This window comes from Paramormyrops kingsleyae, chromosome 9 (genome assembly GCF_048594095.1).
Source record: "Paramormyrops kingsleyae isolate MSU_618 chromosome 9, PKINGS_0.4, whole genome shotgun sequence".
Classification (NCBI taxonomy): domain Eukaryota; kingdom Metazoa; phylum Chordata; class Actinopteri; order Osteoglossiformes; family Mormyridae; genus Paramormyrops; species Paramormyrops kingsleyae.
This window is the reverse complement of record NC_132805.1, coordinates 4,148,610-4,172,807: the sequence shown is the minus strand read 5'-3', so window position 1 is coordinate 4,172,807 and position 24,198 is coordinate 4,148,610. Positions and strand designations below refer to the sequence as shown.

Genomic DNA, 24,198 nt, shown 5'->3' with positions numbered 1-24,198 from the left:
AGAGTTATTTGCCCCTCCCTCCATCTGTGAGTGGAGCACGGTGGAAAGGAGGCTACAGCCCAGTGTCCCCAGGGTCCTGCCTCTCAACCACAGCCGTCTAGCAGAGTGCCTGGCTGGAAGCAGAAACCCACGAGCCAGCTGAGGGGGAAGAGGTGTGTGGACAGAGTGCCGAGTGCTGTACCCGCGTCGCGTCCCGTCGAAGCCATGGGCGGCACACGCCGGGGAGCCCTCGCGTCCCTGGCGCTGCTCGGCCTGGTTGTGCCGGCGCTGTGCGGATGCCCAGATGCCTGCCGATGCTCCTTCACCAGCCTGAACTGCCTGGACCCCAACCGGCTGACCGGCGTTCCTGTGCTGGCACCACAGGACAGCGAGAACATCACCGACATGTGAGTGCCGCCTCGCCGCTCTCCGTCTCCCAGCAATGGCAGGACTTGTGAACCTTGTATTTCACAAAGTTCTATAGCTGTGGCCTCAGGTTCGCTCCCGAGCACGTCCCAGTTTTTGCTTGGCTGTACTTGTTGAAGACAGACTTCAGTTGTTTTCTGTACTTAGTTTGTTATTATTTGAGACTCCTGTCCTATAGAGATGCTAGCAGTTCCGTACGACTTCTGGGTCCCCACAGTTGCCATAGTCTGTAACTTGTTTTGGACTGAATACATACACACACACAGAATAAGTGAATAAGTGAAGAAAGGTTTTGTTTGCTTCTGCTGTTACAATGTGATGATCTCCCATCCACTTACTGAGGTGTTCAGCAGCAACATCAGTGTACTAACACTATGTTATTCATTGTGTAGAGAGCTTGAACTTTTGTTACTGTTAGAGTAACATCTCACGTTGGAGTAGATCCGCATGGAATCATAGCCTGATGTGTGCGGCTCTCCAAGCAGTCACTGCGGCAGCTAAGGAGGATCTGAGATCAGAAATGTGCTTGATTTGATGAGTGATGCACGCAAAATGGTCTAAGAAGCCTGAAGTTAATGATACACATGATGAATGTGTCTGAAGCCATTGGCAGATCGGTGCGGGTCTGTAGTTTGCAGATTGTCGCAAAATGAAATATGGGTCTTATACAGCATGTAAATGTCTCTGTGGTTATGATTGTGTTTGTTGATTTGTATTTAAAAGAAGGGTGGGGTGTAATACAGAAGGGACAATTTTTTCAGGTAAGGGGATTTATATATTTAGATGATTTTATTAAATGTATACATTAGTTTGGAAATGTGAGGAATTGTGTCATTTTGAGTGTCTATGCTTGGAGGAGGATATGAGACTGAGAAGGCAGGACTGTAAATTAATATCTTGATTACTTGAAATGGGACTCCAAGACGTGAAATTGTTCATGAAATATGGAATCACTGACTTAACGTCAATTTGATAATCAATGTTACATTTAAATGCATGTTACTATACACTTTTAATAGAGACATGCATGGAAATTGGTAAATGTATGTCTCCGGTAAAGACCTTTAAGAGGATGTCACATGCGTTTGTTTTACCCTGTAGTGTCTAAGAAATTCAGCCACGCTGACATGAGTTGTATCTTTCATTGGCATCAGTCCTTGAGTGATGCTTGTTGATGTTTGTGCAGGTAACCTATTTACACACAAATGTTATGATATATCGTATTTCACCATCTAAGCCTGTACTGGGAAAGTGGCTGGAAGCTGAATAGATGGATATATTCTATCGGTATTTGTGCCTAAGTGTTACAATAGCATATTATCTGCACGACCTGGAATCACTCTCAAGAAATCAAGTTGATGATTTCTTGTAGGGTGAATAGATGAATGCCGAAGACTGCAGAGAGCAGCCTGAGCGATTTGTGTTCACTGTCTGTAATGAGTTAGCAGCAAACCAATGAAGCTTCACAGTTACACAGAACAGTTGCCCATCCTTTGTGTTTGAAAACTGACTTGGAAACCAACAGGTAGTAATCATCTTATAAACATGGCTTCGCACATATCACTGCACCCAAATCAAACAGAAAGAAACACCACATTTAAGAGATATTACTTTATTGGTAAAAGGTGAATGAAACCTTTATTTGATGTATGATATATGCCAATTTGTATTCAGTAATGTTTGTAAATCCAACCCTGGCTCGACCACAAAATTTTCACATGTAACACATTGGATCCACCAACAGCCACAACTATAAAAGTTTGAATGAACCTTTTCTGAAAACAATGGGGGCCAAATTTGCTGTGCTGACCTCAGATATTGGACAGTGATTTACTAGAAACCATTTCATCAAATGCACTATGTGTTGACGCTGAGCTTTGTGTGGCCAAAGTAGACCAACACCATAGAGTGTTTGGATGAAAGGGTAGAGTGGCTGAGGCATATGCCACAGAGAACAGAGACCATAAACCGCTTAGTATGGGTATAGAATCTTTAGATTTATAATCCATTAGGTTAGAAATGCAATTTTGCAAATTGCTAGTGAACGGCGGCTTGAGAACAATAGATGAAATATTACCCTTTTGGCTCAATCCAATAAGCGAAGGCGATTTGTGATCTGCGTCCCACCTGCTCTGTAATCGTGTTACAACTCAATGAGTCAATCGCAGACGCATACATAGCTCTGCTCTTATTATGCTTCTGTGCGTCTGATCCTTCAGAATTATAAAAAATTGAAGAAATGCAAAATATCGTATGAGGTTGGCATTCTTTTTCGGATTTGTTTTCTGTTTTTTCAGATTTTTTTGGGAGGGGGGAAGAATAAAAATTATGGTGAATAAATAATCAAACTTTAGCTGCCATGCATGGAAAAATACACCAACAGCATCATCATCACCATGCGTCACCCACATCAACATCACCACCAACAACAAGAACAATAGCTTCTTCTTATACTACCAGCAACGTTTACAATCAAAGGTGTTTCCTTATTAGCAAGAGTAACCATAAAACCATTAACCGATGATCATTTCAGCTGTTCATACAGTAAAATCAAGGTTAATGTCACATATGATGTGTATGTTGTGTTCAGCACATTTTTAGAAATGCACTATATCTGCTCCAGGAAGGTTTGGAATTTGATTTGTACAAATGTAATAACAAACTGTTAGACTATGACTCTGCTGCTGCTGTATTTGCACTGGCTGTTTGTGTGTGAAGGAGGCTGGGAGAGCTTTCAGGTCAGTGATGTGATTCCTTTGAGCTCGCCGGCGTGAAGGGGACTGCAGAAGAATGCTCCACATCTCTTGGTGCCCCGATACACGATTGTCTGAACGGCTTAAGAAAGGAACGATCTATTGTATATATTGAAGATGTTTGGTCATCGTTCAATACAAAGGAAAACAGATATGTTTCTTCATTTTGTGGTATTCGTGGTGGTAGCAGATGTAAAGCTGGACTAAATGAAAGTCAGCATGACAAGATATCTTCTATATATATTCGAACATATAGAGTTGATGGGTAGAAACCCAGTGATCTCAACAAAATATCCAAGGTTACCAAGTGCATTTTAAACACCATATACTGAAAAGGAAATGTCCTTGTGCAAATTAAATGGTTTACAAGGAGTTAAAAGAATTCTTTAATATGTTTATACTAATATCTTTCATTAGTTTTATGAATTCTACAGTAGATATATTTTATTGATTTTTGGCTTGTGGTATCAATGCTCTAGATATTTTGAATTCTTTTCTAACAAGGATACCTTGAGAGGTTCAATGGACATATATAAAGTCTTCAGTATTTTGTGTTTTTCTGTGCAATACAAAAATGAACCATATGAATTAGTTCCCATTGCCTTGCTTTCTTTTCACACATAAATGGCGTGTTGATTTGTATTCCCATCTGTCAGCAATGTCAAGTCAAATTCCAAATCAGCGTAGATGTTCTTGCGCGATTGTGAACGGTGGTTCATACTTGTATTCACATGCTTCGTGTTTGTGTACAGTGCTGTACAGTACGTTCCATTCTAGCTTTTCAGCTACTTTAAAAGTCCCCAGAATTTTCTGGGAATACAATCAATATTATCAGTCAATGTATCACAGATGTAGGACATCTGAAACTGGCTTGCTTCCACAAGACATTTAGAATTCTTAGATGGGCATTGAAGAGACAGGATAAGTGTTTGCTATGCTACTGTTCATGTTATGGTGTAGCATATTAACTTTATTTGGTTTTAATGTCTGAAATTGTGCTACCTTGTGTTTCCTTCACCAGCTACATTGAGAACCAGGCTGACCTAAGGAACATCACAGAATTAGATTTTGCCAGCTATCGGGAACTGAAGAACCTGTAAGTGCCTTCAAACAACATAGCACATGCTGTCATGTTAAAAGCTAGTTACTGTTTAGAGTTAGACGTCTCACATCTACATATTCAGCCGGTCCTCGAATCATTGGTGAAAGCCAGTCGGTACTGTAATATTCAAGTAGGACATTTATTATCTGTGTTACTTCTATAGGAAGAGAAAATGTGGGCCTAATTCATTATTGTCGTTATCATTAATATCAAAATGCTGAAATACAGAATAACACTTTCCAGACTTAAACAAGGTGAATTCCCACCACAATGAGCCGTCTAAGTGTATCTTTGTGAAGTCTGAGTACAGAGTGGTCGCACTTCTAGAACACACATGGCCATATCAATCTTTTTATATGACAGCCGTATCATACTGAGCATGCTGTCATTGTTCCCAATGCACGCACGAGTCCCCACGACATGATCAGATAAGCAAACTCCCACACCGCCTGCTCTTGAAAGACTTCCTGTTTTCTTTCACCAGAACAATCACTTTCTGTGGGCTGGCTCACATCTCCACAAAGGCCTTCCAGTACAACCTCAAGCTGCAGTATGTGTGAGTGTCCTTGTCTTAACCACGAGCCTTTCTATCTCCCCGCTCATGCTCACCTCAGCTGCCAAGCCTCTCGCTGTCAGTCAGACATAATTCCTGCTTTCCCTTTGCTGTGTCTCACACAGTTACCTGTGGGGGGGTATATTGTGGTAATATTCTGACTCCAAATCTGAATATTGTTTTAACATATACATTTTATATCTATTATATTATATTATTATATTTAATATCTCTACAGGAATTTAAAGACAATTATGTTGATGCTGCTATAAAATTATGATTTTATGTCTGTCAAATTGTGTTAGCTTAACCGTTAAAAAACCTCTCCAGAAGTCACGACAATATTCACAGTAACCATCCAAAACTGCCCCTGAGGTGTGGAAATCAAAGCGATGTTCTTTTAGCCACTAAATTGTTGGAGAACAGAAGAGATTCTTGTTGTTTTTCCATCAGGTTACTGTTCATTTTTATAAGAACATAAGAAATTTACAAACGAGAGGAGGCCATTCGACCCATCAAGCTCATTTGGGGTGAACTCACCTAATAGCTCAGAGTTGTTGAATTCTTATCTAGCTCTGATTTAAAGGAACCCAGGGTTTTAGCTTCCACTACACTAACAGAGAGACTATTCCATACTCTAACTACACGCTGTGTAAAGAAGTACTTCCTCAAATTCATTTTAAGATCCTGCTAATTTCACCTACAGTATGGCCACGAGTTCTAGTATTTAAACGAATATTGAAGTAGCTATTTGGCTGAACAGCAACCAGATCCATTATATATTATAATGTTAAATTATGTTCTTTTTCTGAGCAAATGTACACTTACTGCCCAGATGAGTAGCTTTAACCATTTTCTTTGACTAAGACTTCTGCACATTACTGTATGTATATAATAAATAAATTATATAATATGTGTAGACATATTTATATATGTATATACTGTATACCATATGTACTTTGTGATTTCCAGTACAGTCTGTACAGTTTATTCAGTCTGGCTTTAGTAAGACTATAATATATATATAATATATAGACCATATTATAATTTATTCATGTTATCATGCAATTTTGCCCGACATCAAGATTTTGGAACTAATTTTGGCAGCTGCGTCATTACAGGATCAGACTTTCATTACTGTTGCACAATGTGGGTTTAAAAGTGCAGGTCTGGGATCTGTAGCGGAGCCTCTTTACAATGGGCAGACTGCTGGTGTGCAAGCATATGGACCCTGATGTCTCAATCAAAAAATTCCTTTTCATATTTTCCCATGTGATACATTATATAATGCAACACAATTCAGGTATTTGTATTAAGCATGAAATAATGAGTAACAAAAGACCTGCCAAACAAATACAATTTAGCTCCATGAAATAGGTCAATATTCTGTCATCCATAATAGAAATTAGATCAGTCTAATCAGAACTAATTAGGTCCAAAAAATCTCCTTTATTAGAAATATGAGCCAGACAGCTGAGATTTGAGTTGTGGTATAACCAGGTATGAGTAGCGGCATTTCTGAGAGCGGTCCTGATGTCCACCAGCAGTCCTGGGGTCACCTCCTCCCTGTCCACCTTCTGTGCCCCTGTAGAGAGGACAGGAGGTGGGTGGGGCGGTGTGTGGACGAGAAACCAGGGGGGGTCTGGGGTAATCGGAGAAGATGTCCACCCGTCACCTTTTACTCCCAAGCCAGGGCCGATTATTGACAATTGATGCATAATAAATACTCTCCACTAAGGGTCCATTATCACGTAATCAATATTTCACAGAGGCTGCACGGCATGACAGATGTGACGCACATGGAGGAAGGTTCTAGTGCATGAGAGAGAGAGGAGAGAGGGAGGGGAGAGAGAGGGGAGAGAGGAGAGAGAGAGAGAGGGGAGAGAAGAGAGAGGGGAGAGAGAGAGGGGAGAGAGGAGAGAGAGAGAGGGGAGAGAGGAGAGAGAGAGGAGAGAGAGAGAGGGGAGAGAAGAGAGAGAGAGGAGAGAGAGAGAGGGGAGAGAGGAGAGAGAGAGGAGAGAGAGAGAGAGAGAGGGGAGAGAAGAGAGAGAGGAGAGAGAGAGAGAGGGGAGAGAGGAGAGAGAGAGAGAGCGGAGAGAAGAGAGAGAGAGCGAGAGAGGGGAGAGAAGAGAGAGAGAGGGCCAGGAGGGTGGATGTGTGTGTTCCTCCTGCTGAGTCGTAAAAGAGTGAATTTAAGTGTGTCCTTATGGCACCCCCCCCCCCCCCCCCCCCACACACACACACACACACACAATTCCTTCATATGTCTGGGGAACGTGGGCCGCCGAGCGCCAACAGCAGCTGCTCCAGGCCCCGTATCCCAGCGGCTTCGGGCCGAATCGAGCCGGTAACAGATAGGCCCTGATGGCCGACCCATCTGACATGAAATTCGGGGAGCAGGGAAAACAAATAATTGAACCCTTCTGCCCCCCATTACCCCTGACACAGTAGATATGTATCAGCTGTGGCAATCTCCACCCCCCCACCCCCAAAGTGTTGCGTTCTGTCATCACTACATACTAGAGTAGTTTTACTTTCATTTGCCACCAACAGGCATCCATTCCAGCATTTATCTCTGACTAAATGACATTAGTATCGGACAGCTCCAGACCTTAAGGCAGGATAGTGTCGCCTGAACTGCATCATGGGTAATTACGGAGTCATCGCTGAGCTGCGCTTTCCAGGAGAGCTTCAGCTAACATGTTCTCCTTTTATTATGAAGTCTTTTAATAAGAATCTAATCTGCAAAGTCCTGGTAAAATCTCTGGCTGCACAAATGCATCACGAACATCACAAGTCGCCATGTTAGCTTAGCTAATGCCGTTAAGTTACTGCTTTCTGAAGCACCACAGAATACTGAACTTTTTAAAGTGTATTTTTTTCTCTTGTAGCCCCTTTCAGTGACATGTATAAAACATGGCTATCTTCAGATTTTGACATAATACTACTTTGAGTACTATGACATAAAGTAATCCAAGTAAGAAAGCCGCACATCCTTCGCAGAAGTGGGCCTCAGTGGACCCTGACATTTAGATTTATTGTCCTTTTACTGAAGAGCTTCAGCAGTCTTGCCAAAGTGCTTCATCTCTACCAAGACTCAACCCTGAACACTGATACATTTCAGAAGCGTAGCAATTAGTCTCTCCACGGGAACCTATGGAGTGTCTTTTGCTCTTACTGTATTTTATGTGGACCGCAAACATACAGCCGTTTGGGTAGCAACAGTGACCCAGGAAGAGCGCAGAACTGCCGGCGTATGACGCAAGTCCTTCACTATAAACTACTGTTTGAAGTTTACTTGTCTAGTTTTTTTTATAGATAGATAGATAGATAGATAGACAGATTGATAGATAGATAGATAGATAGATAGATAGATAGATAGATAGATAGATAGATAGATAGATAGATAGATAGAATGACTTTATTAATCCCCATTTGGACATTAATTGTTTATTGAGGGCTGGCTGGCTAGCAAAAATAGACCGTTTTGTTCATCATTCCTTAAAATCACATATTTACTATATAGATATATGTTGACTTTGGACTGGAGCGCACACTTTCTGGAAGATGACCCATTCGAAAGGGAAATGAAAAGTGTTGCATAATGGCATTCAGGTGTTTGCTCAGGAAAGCCATGAATCACGGCACATTAACTCTGCCTTCTAATGGAAGCAGTGGAACTAGGCCCAGAAATGAAACTGCACCTCGTATAATTATGGAAGCACCGTGATGGAGCTCCGTCCGCGGGGAGCTGGAGTGTGTTGGCTTGTCATCTCGCACCCGCGTTCTCCTCCATTGAGAACAAGAATGAAGAACACCTTGTTAGGTCGTATCACACCCCTCGCCGTAAAGATGCTTTGCGGTAACAGCAGAGTAATGTTTTACAGTAATCCGAATAATGATAATACCCTTTAACACCTAATTTCGGCAAATTAACCTAATTAGCAAAGTTGCTTTTCTGTAATTGTTTTTTGGTGTCACTTAGCGAACAGCAGGCATGGACTGCAAGCATCATACTGAATTCACGATACCGAAATGGTAGCATTTATAGCGGGCATATAAACAATTTACAACCATAAACTATTGTAAATGAATAATATTTAATTTAGTATGAAACTGTATTCAGTTAGTTGGTAAAATAACAGGACAAACGAGGCGGTCCATAAATCATTGTGAATAATGGATTGCATAGCAATCAATGAAAAGTCTTAAATTATAATACATTTTGCATCTTTGCCATACAGCAACTTGGCTTCCAACTCTCTTCAGTTCATCAGCTGGAAGGTGTTCCATTCCCTCCCCCTACTGAACCTGTGAGTAACTGTATTCACATGATAAAATGCTGGCCTTTGGCTTGGTTGGTCCTATTTTAAATGGAATGGATTTAAGGTGGGAGTAGAGCAGCGGTTAGGCCACTTTTCTATGCTCTTTCGCAGGATTTTGAAAGACAACATGCTGTCCTGCTCGTGTGACCTTCACTGGCTTCAGCAGTGGCAGAGCGCCGGGCTCGCGGACGTCCTGCACCAGACGCTGCACTGCTATTCCAATGGAAGCATCCTGCCCTTGGAGAACATGGTGATGGAAAACTGCAGTGGGTGGAACCGATTCTCCTTTTTGACATGGAAATCTGTTCCTGCATTGTTTGCGTCTGAAAGTGTGCAAACGGTGAAGTTTACAGAGCTTGAGAAAAGCGAATGGATGTTTACATTAGGATGGCTTACAGGATGTTGTGAAGCTTCTTTACATCAGGCCTCAGTGGGCCCTGATGACTTTATTCTTCCACAGGTATGCCTGAGGTCACCGTTATTGATTCCCAGCACACCGTTCGGGAAGGAGGAAACTTAACCTTCCTTTGCCAGGTGAAAGGTGACCCAACGCCGTTGGCAAGATGGCAGACAGAAGGGCTGCAGTCCTATTACACCTTGCAGGTACATGAAAAACTCAACGAGCATTCTTATGTCATGCCAAGAGCAGTCTTTGCACATAACGATAAAATTCACATTCAACATTACGGGTAATAACTCTAACTAAAGTAGTGTTCTGATTCACAGTAGGAAAGATCTTGATTGTTTCAAACGGCTCTCGTAACCTTTTCACATTCCACTGGATTTATTCAGTTACATTTCTTTGTGAAAATGGATGATGTTTTTATACAGCATTATTGACAAAAAAACACATTTTAAGGACATTGGCATGAGCCTTCCGACTGGGAGTGCTGGTAGTGAGGGTGTTCCCTTGCTCTGTTTCTACAGGAGAGAATCTGGGGACCCACACAGGAGCTAGTTATCAGTCTGTTTAATGTCTCCTCCATGGACAATCTCTACAACCTGACCTGTGAGGCCGAGAACCGGGCGGGTCCAGGAGAGGATGTGGTGATGCTGGACATTCAGTGTGAGTGACAGATATCTCGTATATCACAGACAGATGTATAGGCACTGCGGTATAACACAGCCGCTCACTGTCACGGCTCCCGATGATTCTCGACAGGCCACTGATGCTGGAACGTTGGTGGTGTGTGACTGTCTCTGTACAAAGTCGTGCTAGACCACTGATTCATCAGAAGCTAAATATCAGTAACGAGTAAATACCAGTGATTAATACACACTTTTCCCATCCATAAATTTCAGTAATAGAGTATTTAATCAGAATTTCAGTATTATGGAGCACGTCCTTTCAAGCACAACCATAATTGTCTCTGGACAGCATACCTGTCCCTCACAAGCTTGTCCCACATAAGCAAAACTGCCAAAACATTATTTTACATAATTTGTCATTACGGCTCTTTCCAAACATTTCTCTCCAGCGACACGCGCCTTTCTAACTAGATGTGCTTATTTCTTGAGCCATTGCTAGAATGCTGAGAGAGTCATCAAACTTCACCAGAAGCTTGTAGGGGAAGAAATAGCTGAACAAGAACACCAAGGCAGCAGTGTAAAATGTGGCGAGTCTGCCCCAGCGAGTAAAGGGCCGGGGGGCCGGCGTGCCGGGGGGCCGGCGTGCCAGGGGGGTACCCAGATAAGGGATGGAGTTCTGCTAATGGGCCTCACCCTCGCGCTCCGGAAGTCTAATTGCCGGGTCCTGATTGGCAGGCAGTAAGTGCGCGGCCGTCCTAATCTGTCGATATCGGCCCACTCCTGGGCAGACGCTCATTAACTGTCTCTCCTTAATTAGATCAGCAGGGTGTTTACAGGGCGGACCTGCAGGATTGTTTTGCGGTGCCCGTTCACCACACATTCTTCAGAGGCTTTAGCAGCTTTGAAATCCCGGGAGCAATGCCTTCATTTTTCCCTCGCACATGCCACATAAATAGGAAAACCACAGCTACATTAACTTATTACTTGATAAAACTGCAAGCAGTCTAAATCATGCTGGATGAGGCATTCAGAGAAAGACTAAGATGAAATAATCATATTGGATGGCATAGTTAAACTTATCGTTTAAAGGCATTTTATTAATTTCCAAGCATTTATATTGTGATGTTTGTCTCCCCAAACAGAAGATCCTGGTACTGATTAGTTATCGTGTTATGCCGTAAGGATTATGCTTGAGCTGGTGTTTCTATGACTCACTGACTGGACGCCTGGGTGCTTCCTTGAGTAGGGTCACAGGTTAAAAGTATTGTATTAGCAGTAAGAACATTCCAGGGCTCCAGGCATCAGAATCTCCTTCACTTAACATAGACCATTTCCTGTATCTCCAGTCCACGTTGCTCCCAGGTGCCATCTGTGGTCTCAGTCCCTAATAATATCAGGATTTATTATTAATGCCAGGTCAACAGGTTTACTGTAAAGACGGAACACATCGATTTATGGAGAATAATGAGAAAACCCAGCAGCTTATCATGCTTTGAGTTCTATTTGAAAAGCACGCTCTGTCTTATTTTTGGCAGTACTTTCTGCTTCTGTGCTTATAAAGTTCTGGAATGCCTTTTCTTTCATTTTTTTTTTGCTATAGCTCACGGGCCAGATCCTTTGGATGCTGAATTTAACACATGATCACTCCTAGCCAATCCTAGCACGAGAGTATTAAGCTTTAATTTCTATTGGTCTCTACATCTAGTCCCAGTCAAGATCCTATGGCTGAGGGATGCAGAGGCCCAGCATCACTGGTGCTTCCCCTTCGCAGTGGATGGTAACCCAGCGCCTACCATCCGCTGGCTCTACAACGGCTCAGAGCTGACCGAGTCAGAGTTCATGTACACCCAGCTCATCGTGGAGAGGGATGACGGATCGGTGCAGCACGGCTGCCTTTTCCTCAATAAACCCACCCATCTTAACAACGGGCACTATACCCTCATCGTGAACAACGGGCTGGGCAGCGACCAGGCCACCGCCACAGGCATATTCATGGACAGCCCCTTTGGACCCCTCGACCTTGACGGCATCGTCCCCAGTAAGCCTCACAAGCTAACAACCTGGCGCTTGAACTGTGTAACATGCTTTGAAGTTGCATAAAAACACTTCTCTTTTTTTTTTTCCTTGAATGTCAGTGCAAAGGGATATCAAAAGTAAGTTTACTGCATGTCTCCGAGTCCTGCATGAAAGGCCATGAATGCAGTTTCTTGAATTACTGTATGAATTATGTTTTTGCAAATCGCTAATTGCTCAGTTGTCAAAACTGTACGGTACTGATATATTGCACGCAATGTACCAACATTAATGTTGCATTTTAAAAGCAGCACATCAACTAGATGAATTACATTCTGGGGCATAGATCTCAAGGTCTTAAATGCAGCCAAGTGCAGGGTACATGTTGTATTAATCATTTAAAATTAAATTGCCAAGAATAATACCGCAGTGGATGTTTGTCAGAACCTGCAAATGATAATAATCTTTTTCTGAAAGACATTTTAAAATATCTGATGTGATTTAGCTCAGAGATCAGCCCAGTTTGTTTATGTGCTATAGCTCTAAAATAGGCTATTTGTGACAAATAAATGAGGGATAGAAAACAAAAGACAAATAATCCAATAGATCGAAGTGCATTTAACTTTCTTGCATCTCAACAGCTCCTCGCAGCAAAGCCAATGATGCTGTCACTGAGAATCTGGAGAACAGAGTTTTTGGTGTGAGTATCGGATCCCAGAATGAGAATCCTGGATTCTATGGTGTTTCTGTAACTGTGTGTGGATGGTAATATGGGCTGCGATGAAGCCTAAGGCAATAACCCACCAGAGTCACTTCCACAGGTGTCGGTGGCAGTGGGCCTGGCTGTATTTGCATGCACCTTCCTGCTCATCATGGTCCTGGTCATCAATAAGTGTGGGCAGCACTCCAAGTTCGGCATCCACAGTAAGCTCTCTCCTTCCCTGACGTAGTTTTCCGTTACCCTTTTCTTCTGCTTCCCACAAGAGGAAATCACAGTTTTCCCGACACACCTGTTGCAAGGAGCCTTGGGTGTCATTTTGACAGCCCTGAATTTCAGCTTTGAAACAGGAGATCCGTACTGAAAATGTACTTTTTCCAGCATAGTGGAGTCAGACGAAATGCACATCACAGATTCTGTGGAGTTGCTACTTTCACAGTGTACTAAGCGATAATTACCTCATGAAAAGTAGATATCATTAGGTGCCATTGGCAGTGATGGGACTATTAAAACACTGATGCATGCAGGTTTTTCTTGTACTCTTGGAAATCATCCTAAGCATCTAAATGGACCTGAAGCATGCTCCTATTCCTACATGGGCCTCTGGGGTTTTGTGATTACTGTAACTGGGTCTGAGAATTTCAGAAGCAATTCGGATTTTGGACGTGTCAGCCAGTTGATTGCCTAACTATCTTTCCAATCTTCGCTGAACCACAACATGCAGATTTTGCATGCGGATGAGACAATGCAGAAAGCTCTGTATTCAGACATTCTGCATCCCTGCGAGTCCAAGAGTGCGTAGATATTTTACTTAGACTCCCACTCATTTTGCAGTTAACCCTGACATAATGAAATGGGAGATTACGCTGTATCTATTCCATAACTAAAGACCTATGTAAACACAACTGTAAAGCTGTCCTGTACGAATGATATGACTATACCCACTTCATAATCCCTTAACCGTAACCTTCTCTCAATGCCACTCTCAATGCAAACAGGGGCATCTGTCCTGGGTACAGAGGAGGACCTTGCAGTCTCACTTCGCTTCATGAATTTTGGGACCAGCACCCCCACATCAGACAAGGGCACCCTTGAGTCCGGACTGTCCAGCTTTGTGGAGAACCCCCAGTATTTCTGCGGCATTATCAAGGATAAGGACATGTGTGAGTGGGGGGCATCATTGATGCCATTTCTATTGGTCTACAAAATGAAATCGCTCTTGAGATTGGTAAATGGAAATTGTCTTCTACGAGAATGTGCTGCAAATACATAGTGTCTGCATTGTTGGTGTGCAGTTATGCAAAGCTGGATCTCTGTTTCTTACTTGTTCTGTGTTGGGAATGCATCTGCATTAAATGGACACTACATTTTAGCTTTTATTTTTGGCAGGCAAACCTGTTCCATCCGGGAAATGCAATTGAAATTCCACATTCATGCAGGAGTCTCGCAATCAAGTGCTTTTTCATTGCGTTCTGTCCCTGGATAGAGTATAAAGTTTCCAGCTCAGACAGCTGTGTCCCCTACAACGTTTCCCAACCCAGTCCTTGCACACATACACACCCCCCCCGACAGTCTACGTTTTTGCTCCCTTCCAGCTCCCTCCCAAACAGTCCACGTTTTTGCTGGCTTTGAGGGAGCAAAAACATAGACTGTCGGGGGCCCCTGATGACCGGGTTGAGAAACCCTAAACCTAACCCTAACCCTAACCCTACAACTTAAATCCATATCTTGTTCAATACTCTTTAACAGAAAACATTTGTGGTACGACCTTTTTTAATGCATTATATTTTTTATTGTAATTTTTTTTGTTATTAAAATCAAAAAGTAGATAATTCTCTTGTTTTGGCAACATTTAGCGTAGTTTTATTTTGAAACACTTTTCCCCGACAGTGACTCTGTACTGCGCAGCCAGCTGCGTTCTGCAGCCGGAAGCCGTGACACGTCGCTCTTGTTCTTTGCAGGCGTGCAGCACATTAAGAGGCAGGACATCGTGCTGAAGTGGGAGCTGGGAGAGGGGGCCTTCGGCAAGGTTTACCTGGCAGAGTGCGCCAAACTGAGTCCCGACAGCGATAGGATGCTGGTTGCCATTAAGGTACGGGCAGAGTGCGCCAAACTGAGTCCCGACAGCGATAGGATGCTGGTTGCCATTAAGGTACGGGCAGAGTGCGCCAAACTGAGTCCCGACAGCGATAGGATGCTGGTTGCCATTAAGGTACGGGCAGAGTGCGCCAAACTGAGTCCCGACAGCGATAGGATGCTGGTTGCCATTAAGGTACGGGCAGAGTGCGCCAAACTGAGTCCCGACAGCGATAGGATGCTGGTTGCCATTAAGGTACGGGCAGAGTGCGCCAAACTGAGTCCCGACAGCGATAGGATGCTGGTTGCCATTAAGGTACGGGCAGAGTGCGCCAAACTGAGTCCCGACAGCGATAGGATGCTGGTTGCCATTAAGGTACGGGCAGACACCTCCGGATGGGGGAACAGACCATCAGCCATTTGATCCTGACTTGGTAATCATTGCGATCATTATTATTCACTTATTTTCTGACTAGATATGGCAACTTCCTCACACATCGCCATAGAGACAGTACAGGTTCCATGTGTATCATCATGTTATTGCTTTACCTTCCTCTTGTGTCTTTCTCAAAATCCACCATATAGTTAATTTTTTAGCTGTATATATTTCAGATTTGATATTACACATAAATAAGACTTCAGTTAAGTAGATTAAGTATTAACTAAGTTGTTTATAATTGCATAGTTCCACAGCTACCAGTAAATGTTAGACATTGTGCATCTTCACTGTAGTTTTGACTGAGGTCTAATGCTCAGCACCTCCTTCGGCTCACTCTCACGGCCAGACTTTGAAGGACGCCAACGAGTCGACGCGGCAGGACTTCCAGCGCGAGGCCGAGCTACTGACGGTGCTACAGCACGAGCACATCGTGCGTTTCTACGGGGTCTGCACCGACGGGGAGCCCCTAGCCATGGTCTTCGAGTACATGAGGCACGGAGACCTCAACCGCTTCCTGAGGTACGACCCTCCATCTCGACCCATCACCTTGAATTGCTCTGTTCTGCCGGACTTTTACGTACCACACCAGTACTTAACTTTATTCCCGAACTCTCTAAATACTAAAAAACGACGTACGACTTTATCTTTGCAATTCCTGGAATGTGAACTCATTTGAACCAGGTAACAAAAGAACTGCAATAAATATATCAAACAACCAGCGAGTATCAGTTTGAAACAGGCCATCCTGGATAACAGTGATTTTTACTGAATAATTTAATGCAGTTTAAAAATTTATGCCGGACCTCTTGGAGTTGGAGACAGAGAGCCCCAATACAAACATTCCACATGCCCGTCTTGGCTTTTTAGACACTAGTTTTACGCTTAGAGGGAAAAAAGTTACCAAAGAAATCCAACAAGAAACGTGCAGTTGGTTTGAGGAGTGTTACGAGGGGTCGAGCTGTGGATACAGGCCCCTCTGCACCTGGGCCAGGACCCCGGGGTGCGCAGCAGGAGAGGAGGAAGTGTGTCCAGATGAAGCCTGTGCACCATGTGTCTGTGCGGCCAGATTGGGAGTAGGGGCTCCAGCCCACTGATGTATATTCGCAAACTGTACATGCTTTGCTGCAGTGGGAGAAAAATCACATTTCCAGCAGACAGTTTGGATGTGGCTCCAGCCTCGGCAGCTGCTCCTGCTTTGCCACCTGCCCTTTAAACTAATAGTGATCCCATCTCCAGCTTCATGAACCATGGAGCCCATGCTACACGTAACAGAGGGTGACACAAACCGAGACTCCAATATTAGGACAAATGGAGACACGTCAACAGTGATTTGCTTGTTGGAGTGTGAAGGAAGTAGCATGTGCATCTCTGCTCTAAAGGAGTATATTTATAATTTGCAATGGGATAATTATTAATTAGCATTAATATATCTCACAACGAACGTCAGCAGATAAATCATAGATTAATGAACCTTGGGCATCAGTCTTACTTTGTTCAAAAGCTGCTGCAGTGGCTGTTTGCAGCTCAGATTTTGCTCAGTGTTTGACTTCATATTACAGTAGATTAATTTCAAAATCACATAACTTTAATTGTCTCGCAGCCCTGACCAAGATAAGCAGTTGGAAGAGGGTGGATGGGGCACTGGATCTCATATGTTTGTATTAGCTACTGATTTATCTGTTAGCACAAATTACTCCCAGGTTTACAATATTCTGTGAATTTACTTAAACATTTTCAGGCTTCTTTACATTTAGCCAATGAGATTATGAGCAATAATTGTTTAAAGTTCAACTTCTTTCCCATCTCCCCTAACGAAGGGCCCATGGACCAGATGCCCGAATGCTGGAGGAGGTGAAGATACCACCCCCTGGGCAGCTCACCCTGCCGCAGATGCTGCAGATCGCGGCTCAGATCGCCTCAGGCATGGTCTACCTGGCCTCTCTGCACTTCGTCCACCGGGATCTAGCTACACGAAACTGTCTCGTCGGGGACGGTATGGTGGTGAAGATTGGGGATTTCGGCATGTCCCGGGACATATACAGCACCGATTACTACAGGGTAAGAGAAACACCCAAACTTTGACAGTAATAATTACCAAGCAAATATAAATTGAAGGAACTGCAAGTTCCTGGAATAGGAACAATGTGCTCCAGTACAACAAATTCCTGGATCTATCTCCTTTTACCCATTTTTCCCATACATCTTATTATTATTATTATTATTATTATTCTTTTTTATTTATTGAGCCTATATCCAAAAAAAAGCAGGAAAGCATGAGCAGATGCAGCTGAATTTGTCAGAATGACGCTGCAGCAATATCTCCTGCACATGAGACTGTTGTAAAGTTCTGCTGATTAATACCCATCAGGTGGGCGGGCGAACCATGCTGCCCATACGCTGGATGCCGCCGGAGAGCATCATGTACAGGAAATTCACCACGGAGAGCGACATCTGGAGTTTTGGCGTGGTCCTCTGGGAGATCTTCACCTACGGAAAGCAGCCCTGGTACCAGCTCTCCAACAGTGAGGTGGGTGGGCTAGGTGCCGTCTTCACAGACACCGCTGTCCAAAGTGAGCGGCGCTTGAAGACTTGAGGCTAACGCCCTAATCCGTAATTATGTTACGGCTATCTTAAGACTCCAGAATATTCCCACCTTGACGTTAAAGGTGAGCTGAGCGTTAGTCGGTACCAAGAAGTGGACTCCAGCAAAACCACAGCAAAGCCATTATGAGAGAGAGTGGCCTCTCTTCTTTCAAGTAGAGGTAGATTGCCTTTCCCATCCACTCCATTTTAATCTCATTTGCTCTCATCTTCGCCCCGGGTCGACTTTGTTTAACCTCGTTAGCATAATCCCTCCCGACTCGTGATTGACATCCAGGCCTAATTACGGAAGGCACGGATAGATGGCCTGTGTCACGCTGGCTGAGTCTGGAGGGCGTGGAAGACGTTAGGTTGAGTCAATATCTATTTTTTGTACGTTCATTGTGGTGATTGAAAGCCTATTACATGCCGAACGGCCACTTCAGATTATTCAATTAGGAGAAGTTTTGTGATAGGCTGAGGTCACCAATGGGGGCGGCATGCTTGCCAATCAGATTCATCCCTTTTACTCCAGGATAGTCACTGATTTATTGATTTGGATGTGAAAAAATTAAGGACTGCCTTTTGTGAAAATAAGCACTGTAACATGAGACCGCATATAACTTCATATTCTTATTTAATGTTCTTACAATGTTCCAGTATTATCTTGTATGCAGTTTATAAACCATTAGACAGTTCCTGTAGTTTCTGTACAACCTAGTTTGATTTTTATACGACAGCACTCTCCAATATAGAATTCACAGTAGGAGTTGAAGAGACTAATTGATTAGTCAAAAAGTTGGCTTTACTGCCCTGCAATGCAAATTTAAGCTTGATGTTGACTAGTCAGTGATCACATAATTATAACACTAACAACATGGACACCTCAGCCAAGAATAGGCGTATCAATAATGCAAAATTGAGGGGAAGAGAGACAGAAGTAGTAGAGTGAAAACTGAACAGACGGAATTGTTTTTGTACCTCGATTACATTTAATGCATTAATGAATACCTTTTTGCGTGCGTCTCCATATTTCTTCCTCAGAAAATTTGATCGATAACCAATATACTTCTGTCTAATATCACTGGTGCCAGCGGTGAGACTTGCCAGCACTTATTAGTGGAAATACGTTACATCGTTTTTTTATTCTGTGGAAGACAAAAGATCGATCTGCTGGCCAGATTTATTAATGAATCATAAACATATCGCAGGGCATGTAAATATAAATAAAAGACTGTGTCCCATTTTGATTGAGATCGATTACCCCAAAAATTAACAAATAATTAACAAAATGACTTATCCTCCATTATTTTAGGGTGGTGGTGTAGATTCATATGAGATTACGTGCTTATGTAGCATAAAGTTCACAGTTCCTGTTGTTCAGTGGGTTAGCGACACACGAAAGCGGCCAGGAGCTACAAGTCGAGACGGCCAAGGGACTAGGGTCCTGAACTTCGGTGAGAAAGCACCTTTCGACAGTGAGGGACAGGCTTGATCTTGCGTGCGTTTTGTTTTCCTCCCTAGGTGTTATACCGAAATTTCAGTCCTTCTTCTTTCACACTTAAATGGAAGTTGTAGCATACAGGTGTTATTGTTACATGAATTGTTTCTGTTGAACTGCAACCTGTTGTTATTTCTATATACTCGTTTCTGTTCCGTGCAAAAGGTGTGTGTTTGAGCTGTCTGCCGTCAGCATTTTGCGAATACAGATTGTGGCTCGTTGCAAAGCATTCCCTTCTCCTCTGGTTTATTAATGACATCATCAGTCAACTTTCATGACATAACTGTCAATTTAACTGTAAAGAAAAAAAAAATCTTAACTCATGCAACTCCTAATCCACAGAAATAAATGAATATCCCATTGGAATTATCTGACTTCCAAAACATGATCTGTGGCATTCAATAAATAATAGATTAAAAGAAATGACTCACCAAGCATTTCACATTTATCATTTAGGAACCATTCAGGCAGATAATTCCAAAGGGTTCAAAAACAATTGTTTAAATGTATGGATGCGTCTCCATACGTACACATCAGACCCACAGTTCCCGCATTCTGTTATCCTGCTACGCTTCTCTCTGTGGTCCTTCACAGGCAATAGAGTGCATCACCCAGGGCCGGGAGCTGGAGAGGCCTCGAACCTGTCCCAAGGAGGTGCACCTCCTCATGCAGGCCTGCTGGCAGAGGGAGCCCCAGCAGAGGATGCTCATCAAGGACATCCACAGCCGTCTGGTAGCTTTGGTCAAAAGTCCACCGGTCTATCTGGATATCCTGGAGTAGAGGTGTGAGGAGGGGGCCTGGAATAGCAGGGCTGGGGTCAGGTGAGGGGGGGAGCTTGGTGCAAAAATCATGCGAGAAAAATCACTGATCTCCTCTCCAGCTCTGGCCATCCCTATTCCAGGAAAAACACTCGAGAACCAAGAACGATTCAACAGAACGAGTTCCTCTGGAGAAGTAGAAAGCCTCGCGTATTCCCGTAAGTGGGTGAGGTCGGGCAAACTGTACGGATTTGTGTTATTTTTAAGGTGGAACTCGGACCTTTGACAGTAGCCTACCTAGAGGAAACAACACAATATGTAGGGTGAAAATGTGAAATCAAACGATTTTGGCAAAAAATATTTATTCCAATAGATTCATATTTAAGATCTTAGTCATTTCTGAAAGCATTAAAAAAGGATTTGCCCTTCTAAATTGAGTCCTAAATGTTTTGAGAAGTTATGTTATATATCCATAATTATTTAATATTCAGTAAATAGTTATTAGGATGATTATTATGGAAACAAGCCAGAATTTTCCATTTTTTTATCACCAGTCTACTTTAATTCTACAGAAGTTATTTCTTGTCAAAAGCAATCAAAGCTTCGAAGCGTGTTCTTTGTCCTTCTGATACTGATATTATCTAGTGACCGGCCACAAAGTGCACTTATTCACGTCAAACATTTTTTAATTAGAATATGACTCTACACTGTAATTCATATACATAGGTAGGTTGCATATATGCGTGACAGCTGTGCACAGAGTCTGAGAACAAGCAACCGATGAAAGAGACAAAATCTGGTGGCCCCTGGCTCTGAGACATTTGGAAATGTTTACTAAAATGTACATAATCTTCCCTTTTTTTGATAGATAACCCTTGAATGGAATGTTTTACAATCTTGTTAAAGAGTGCCATAAATGCATGTTACTGATCCTACAAACTCATATCCACTTGATGAGAATGATCTCTGTATGTGACAAAAGCTGAACTGTACATAGTCCACACCTGCAGTGTGTCTCTTGTATCTACAACTTGACCATTTATTTACCAGCTTAGCTTCTATATCATTTACATTACAGTCGCCTTGTATGTGTATGTATTTCTAACCTGCTTCTCTTATAGTATAAGCCTGTTGCAGGAGAGACTGCTTTATACCCAAGAAAAGACTTAATAGCTAAGCTAAAGGCCACCACGTTTCAGGTTGGCCTATTCAGACTGGCCAGTATTATTTAATGATTTGTTAAGTGTCTCGATGTGCAAAATGTCATAAAAATGACTTCCAGTTAAATTAGTTTTGTTTATTTTTGGTTCATTAATAATAATTCTCTGTTCAGCCACTTGTACAGCATGCTGTTTTTTTTAGGATAAATGAATTGAGGCATTTCTAATTAGCCTTAGTCATATTATACAACCTCAAAGGTTCACCACTGATAACAGTTAATAGTTTTTTTTATTATTGAATTATTAAAGCATTTTTGGGCGATCTTTGAATTTACAGCATTTCCCGTCGTGTCAAGTAATAACTTCCTTTCTGTAACCAATTAGCAAGCCAGTGACAGCCTTGGCCTAGAAGATACTGCTATAGCCCAAAGGTGCTTGGTGAAAGGGACTTCATACGTTTTTTGTCCTCGATTTGTGGAAGAAGTCCAGCTAAGTAGCAAATTTTGCCACTGTGAGAGAATATTCAGAAGAGAGGATGTTGCATTTTGCCCGGCTGTCAGTACATCACAAAGAAAAGGTAAAGGGAAGAGACAGGGAGATACAGCAATACGGCAGAGAAACCATAGCAAAACTGGCAGTGCTTTCATCCCACTGTCAGACCCAGCTATGAGTGAAAAGGAGAATCTAAATGCATCCATTGGGGGGGAGAGATACTGTATGTAGGGCAGGAAAGCAAAAAGTAAAATGACAGAAAGCAGATCTGAGAATGTGACAATCCCATATGTGTAATATTTGTAAAATAAACATAAAAAAAAAATCTGTCATTCAAAAAAAAAAAATGTGATCCTGAAACTTTAAGTTTGTAAATATTGTTGCCACGAATAAAGACGACTGAGCGCCAGGTTACGCTACGGTCTTTGTAGCTCTGCCCTGTTTATTGTCCATGGATATGTGATTTCTAAGGACCGCTCGAAACAACGAAGTGCATTATCGATAAACGTGTCACACTTTCCATTTCATGTTGGCCTCTCGGGGTACTGCAGCATCAACAAACATTGATCTCCGTCATGGCCATCAGACGGAAAAATATTGTTTAATCTTCCATCACTCACGTAGCACTGACCTCTCCCTCTCCGTCACGGGCACACGCACTCTCAGACGCGGGCACGCGGCTACGGTCCGTCCCCCCTTCGCCTTTTACATACTCTCACATGCACACGCTAGGGAGCTGTAATGGATTCTGAGTAATGCGATCGCTGGCTCGGAGCCTCTCTCCGCAGTGATTGGTCCAAGGGCTCTCCGGGGTCCCCGGTGTCAGAGGCATTATTTAATTTCACCTGGTCCAAACAAATAGAACGTCAGCCTTGGCACCCCGCTCCACTTTATCCCCCATCCCCAGTTCACACATATGTAATTATAAAACGCAAGTGTAATTATAAAGTCATGTCATGATGTAATTACTCACCATGCTTTCTCTACGTCCTTTACAAATGTGTAGGTAAACATTTCTCATGAAAATATTACGGTAAGATGGTCAGACGAATTTTGCATGAAACTATGTCAGTTTCGTATATAAGTGCGATAAATAAAATATGTATACACACATATAAACACAGCTAGATGGAAGCAAAGTATTGATATGCTACTCTAAGCATGATTATAGGAATGATATACTTAATTATTCAAAACATTGCCCCCATTATTATAAATCTAATATAAAAATTATTTACAGCAAACTACTGTCAGCACTTACGCACTTACCTATTTGCTGCTCTAGCCGTGTCTCTGGTGTTAGACTTATAAGTGCCTGGCCTTCCTGCATCTCCAACTCGGAGATACAAGCCTATGAAAGGTCAATTAAAAAAAAAAAATTACTTGAACTTAACCCCAATATTTCATCTATTCATCCATCTTCCACGTCGTCTCAAGTACAAGGTTGCAGTCCTAATATTCCAAATCATTTATTATATTGCACAGAACGTCAGTTATGGACTGAGCAATTCATGAGAAAAGCTACAAGTGGACACAAACCTTCACAAATTATTGCAGAACCACAATGATTTTTTTTTTAATGCGGAGGGTCTGTTTAACTTTTCAAAGGGTAAGATGTGTATTCTCAATACTATATTCATGTAGCATTCTAATGTGAATAACAATTTAATATTTTCATTATTGTAGGCTGGGGGCCACAGGAGGCTCAGCAGCTCACGATTTATCAAAAATATTAATATCTTCAGGAAATCATGTCCAAGTCTTATTGGGTAATTATAATGCATCAATTTTCCATAAAAGCTCATCAGATGGAGGATATCAGCAAGCCTGAAGCCTATTGATGAAGCACAGGACATGAGACGGGCGACACCCTGGTTTGCATGCTCATCCATTGCCAAGCAATTTAAAACTGTGTTTAGAATTCAGAACCTCAACACAGTGCTTGGGGACCCCAGATGGGTTTTTTGCTCCCTCCCAGCTCCCTGCCTCACAGTCCACATTTTTGAAGCAAAAATGTGGACCTTTAAGGGCTCATTGAGGACTAGTTTGAGAAACACTGATTGGAAAAACCACTTCACAAAAAAAAAAATACATATTTTCAGAATGCAGGAGAATAAAGACAAAGACAGAAAGAATCACAGCCCTGGAGGATTGAGGCTACAGTAGTAGTCAATCATCTCATCACCCATTCAATTAAAATGTGAAATTTACATCAGCATTCCGTTTGCATCCATACGGCTACTTCGTCTTCTGAAGGTCTTTGTTCCCGAAAGCACAAACATGCCATCTTTTGC

At 42.5% G+C, this 24,198-nt stretch overlaps 1 protein-coding gene across 2 annotated transcripts; it reads left to right on the top strand.

Annotated features, from left to right (window-relative positions):
• Window positions 1–126: 126 nt before the first annotated feature.
• On the top strand, window positions 127–22,302 carry ntrk1 (neurotrophic tyrosine kinase, receptor, type 1). 2 transcript variants are annotated; one of them, XM_023801428.2, is made up of 17 exons: window positions 127–386; window positions 4,180–4,254; window positions 4,745–4,816; window positions 9,058–9,126; window positions 9,250–9,404; window positions 9,599–9,741; window positions 10,066–10,204; window positions 11,873–12,205; window positions 12,303–12,320; window positions 12,822–12,880; window positions 13,002–13,104; window positions 13,897–14,061; window positions 14,860–14,990; window positions 15,760–15,932; window positions 17,231–17,471; window positions 17,782–17,940; window positions 20,089–22,302. In XM_023801428.2, exons 1-17 carry the CDS (start codon window positions 205–207, stop codon window positions 20,272–20,274), a joined length of 2,403 nt encoding a protein of 800 aa, XP_023657196.2. In that variant the 5' UTR covers window positions 127–204; the 3' UTR covers window positions 20,275–22,302. The 2 variants fall into 2 exon arrangements, with proteins under 2 accessions (XP_023657196.2, XP_072572182.1); XM_072716081.1 differs by lacking the exon at window positions 12,303–12,320.
• The last annotated feature ends 1,896 nt before the right edge of the window (window positions 22,303–24,198 follow it).

Bases quoted from the DNA above. Each gene is read 5' to 3' on its own strand.
- ntrk1 (XM_023801428.2), top strand. From the start codon at position 205: ATGGGCGGCACACGCCGGGGAGCCCTCGCGTCCCTGGCGCTGCTCGGC. The intron at 4,255-4,744 runs GTAAGTGCCTTC...TTCTTTCACCAG, and splicing joins TATCGGGAACTGAAGAACCT to AACAATCACTTTCTGTGGGC. The intron at 9,742-10,065 runs GTACATGAAAAA...CTGTTTCTACAG, and splicing joins AGTCCTATTACACCTTGCAG to GAGAGAATCTGGGGACCCAC.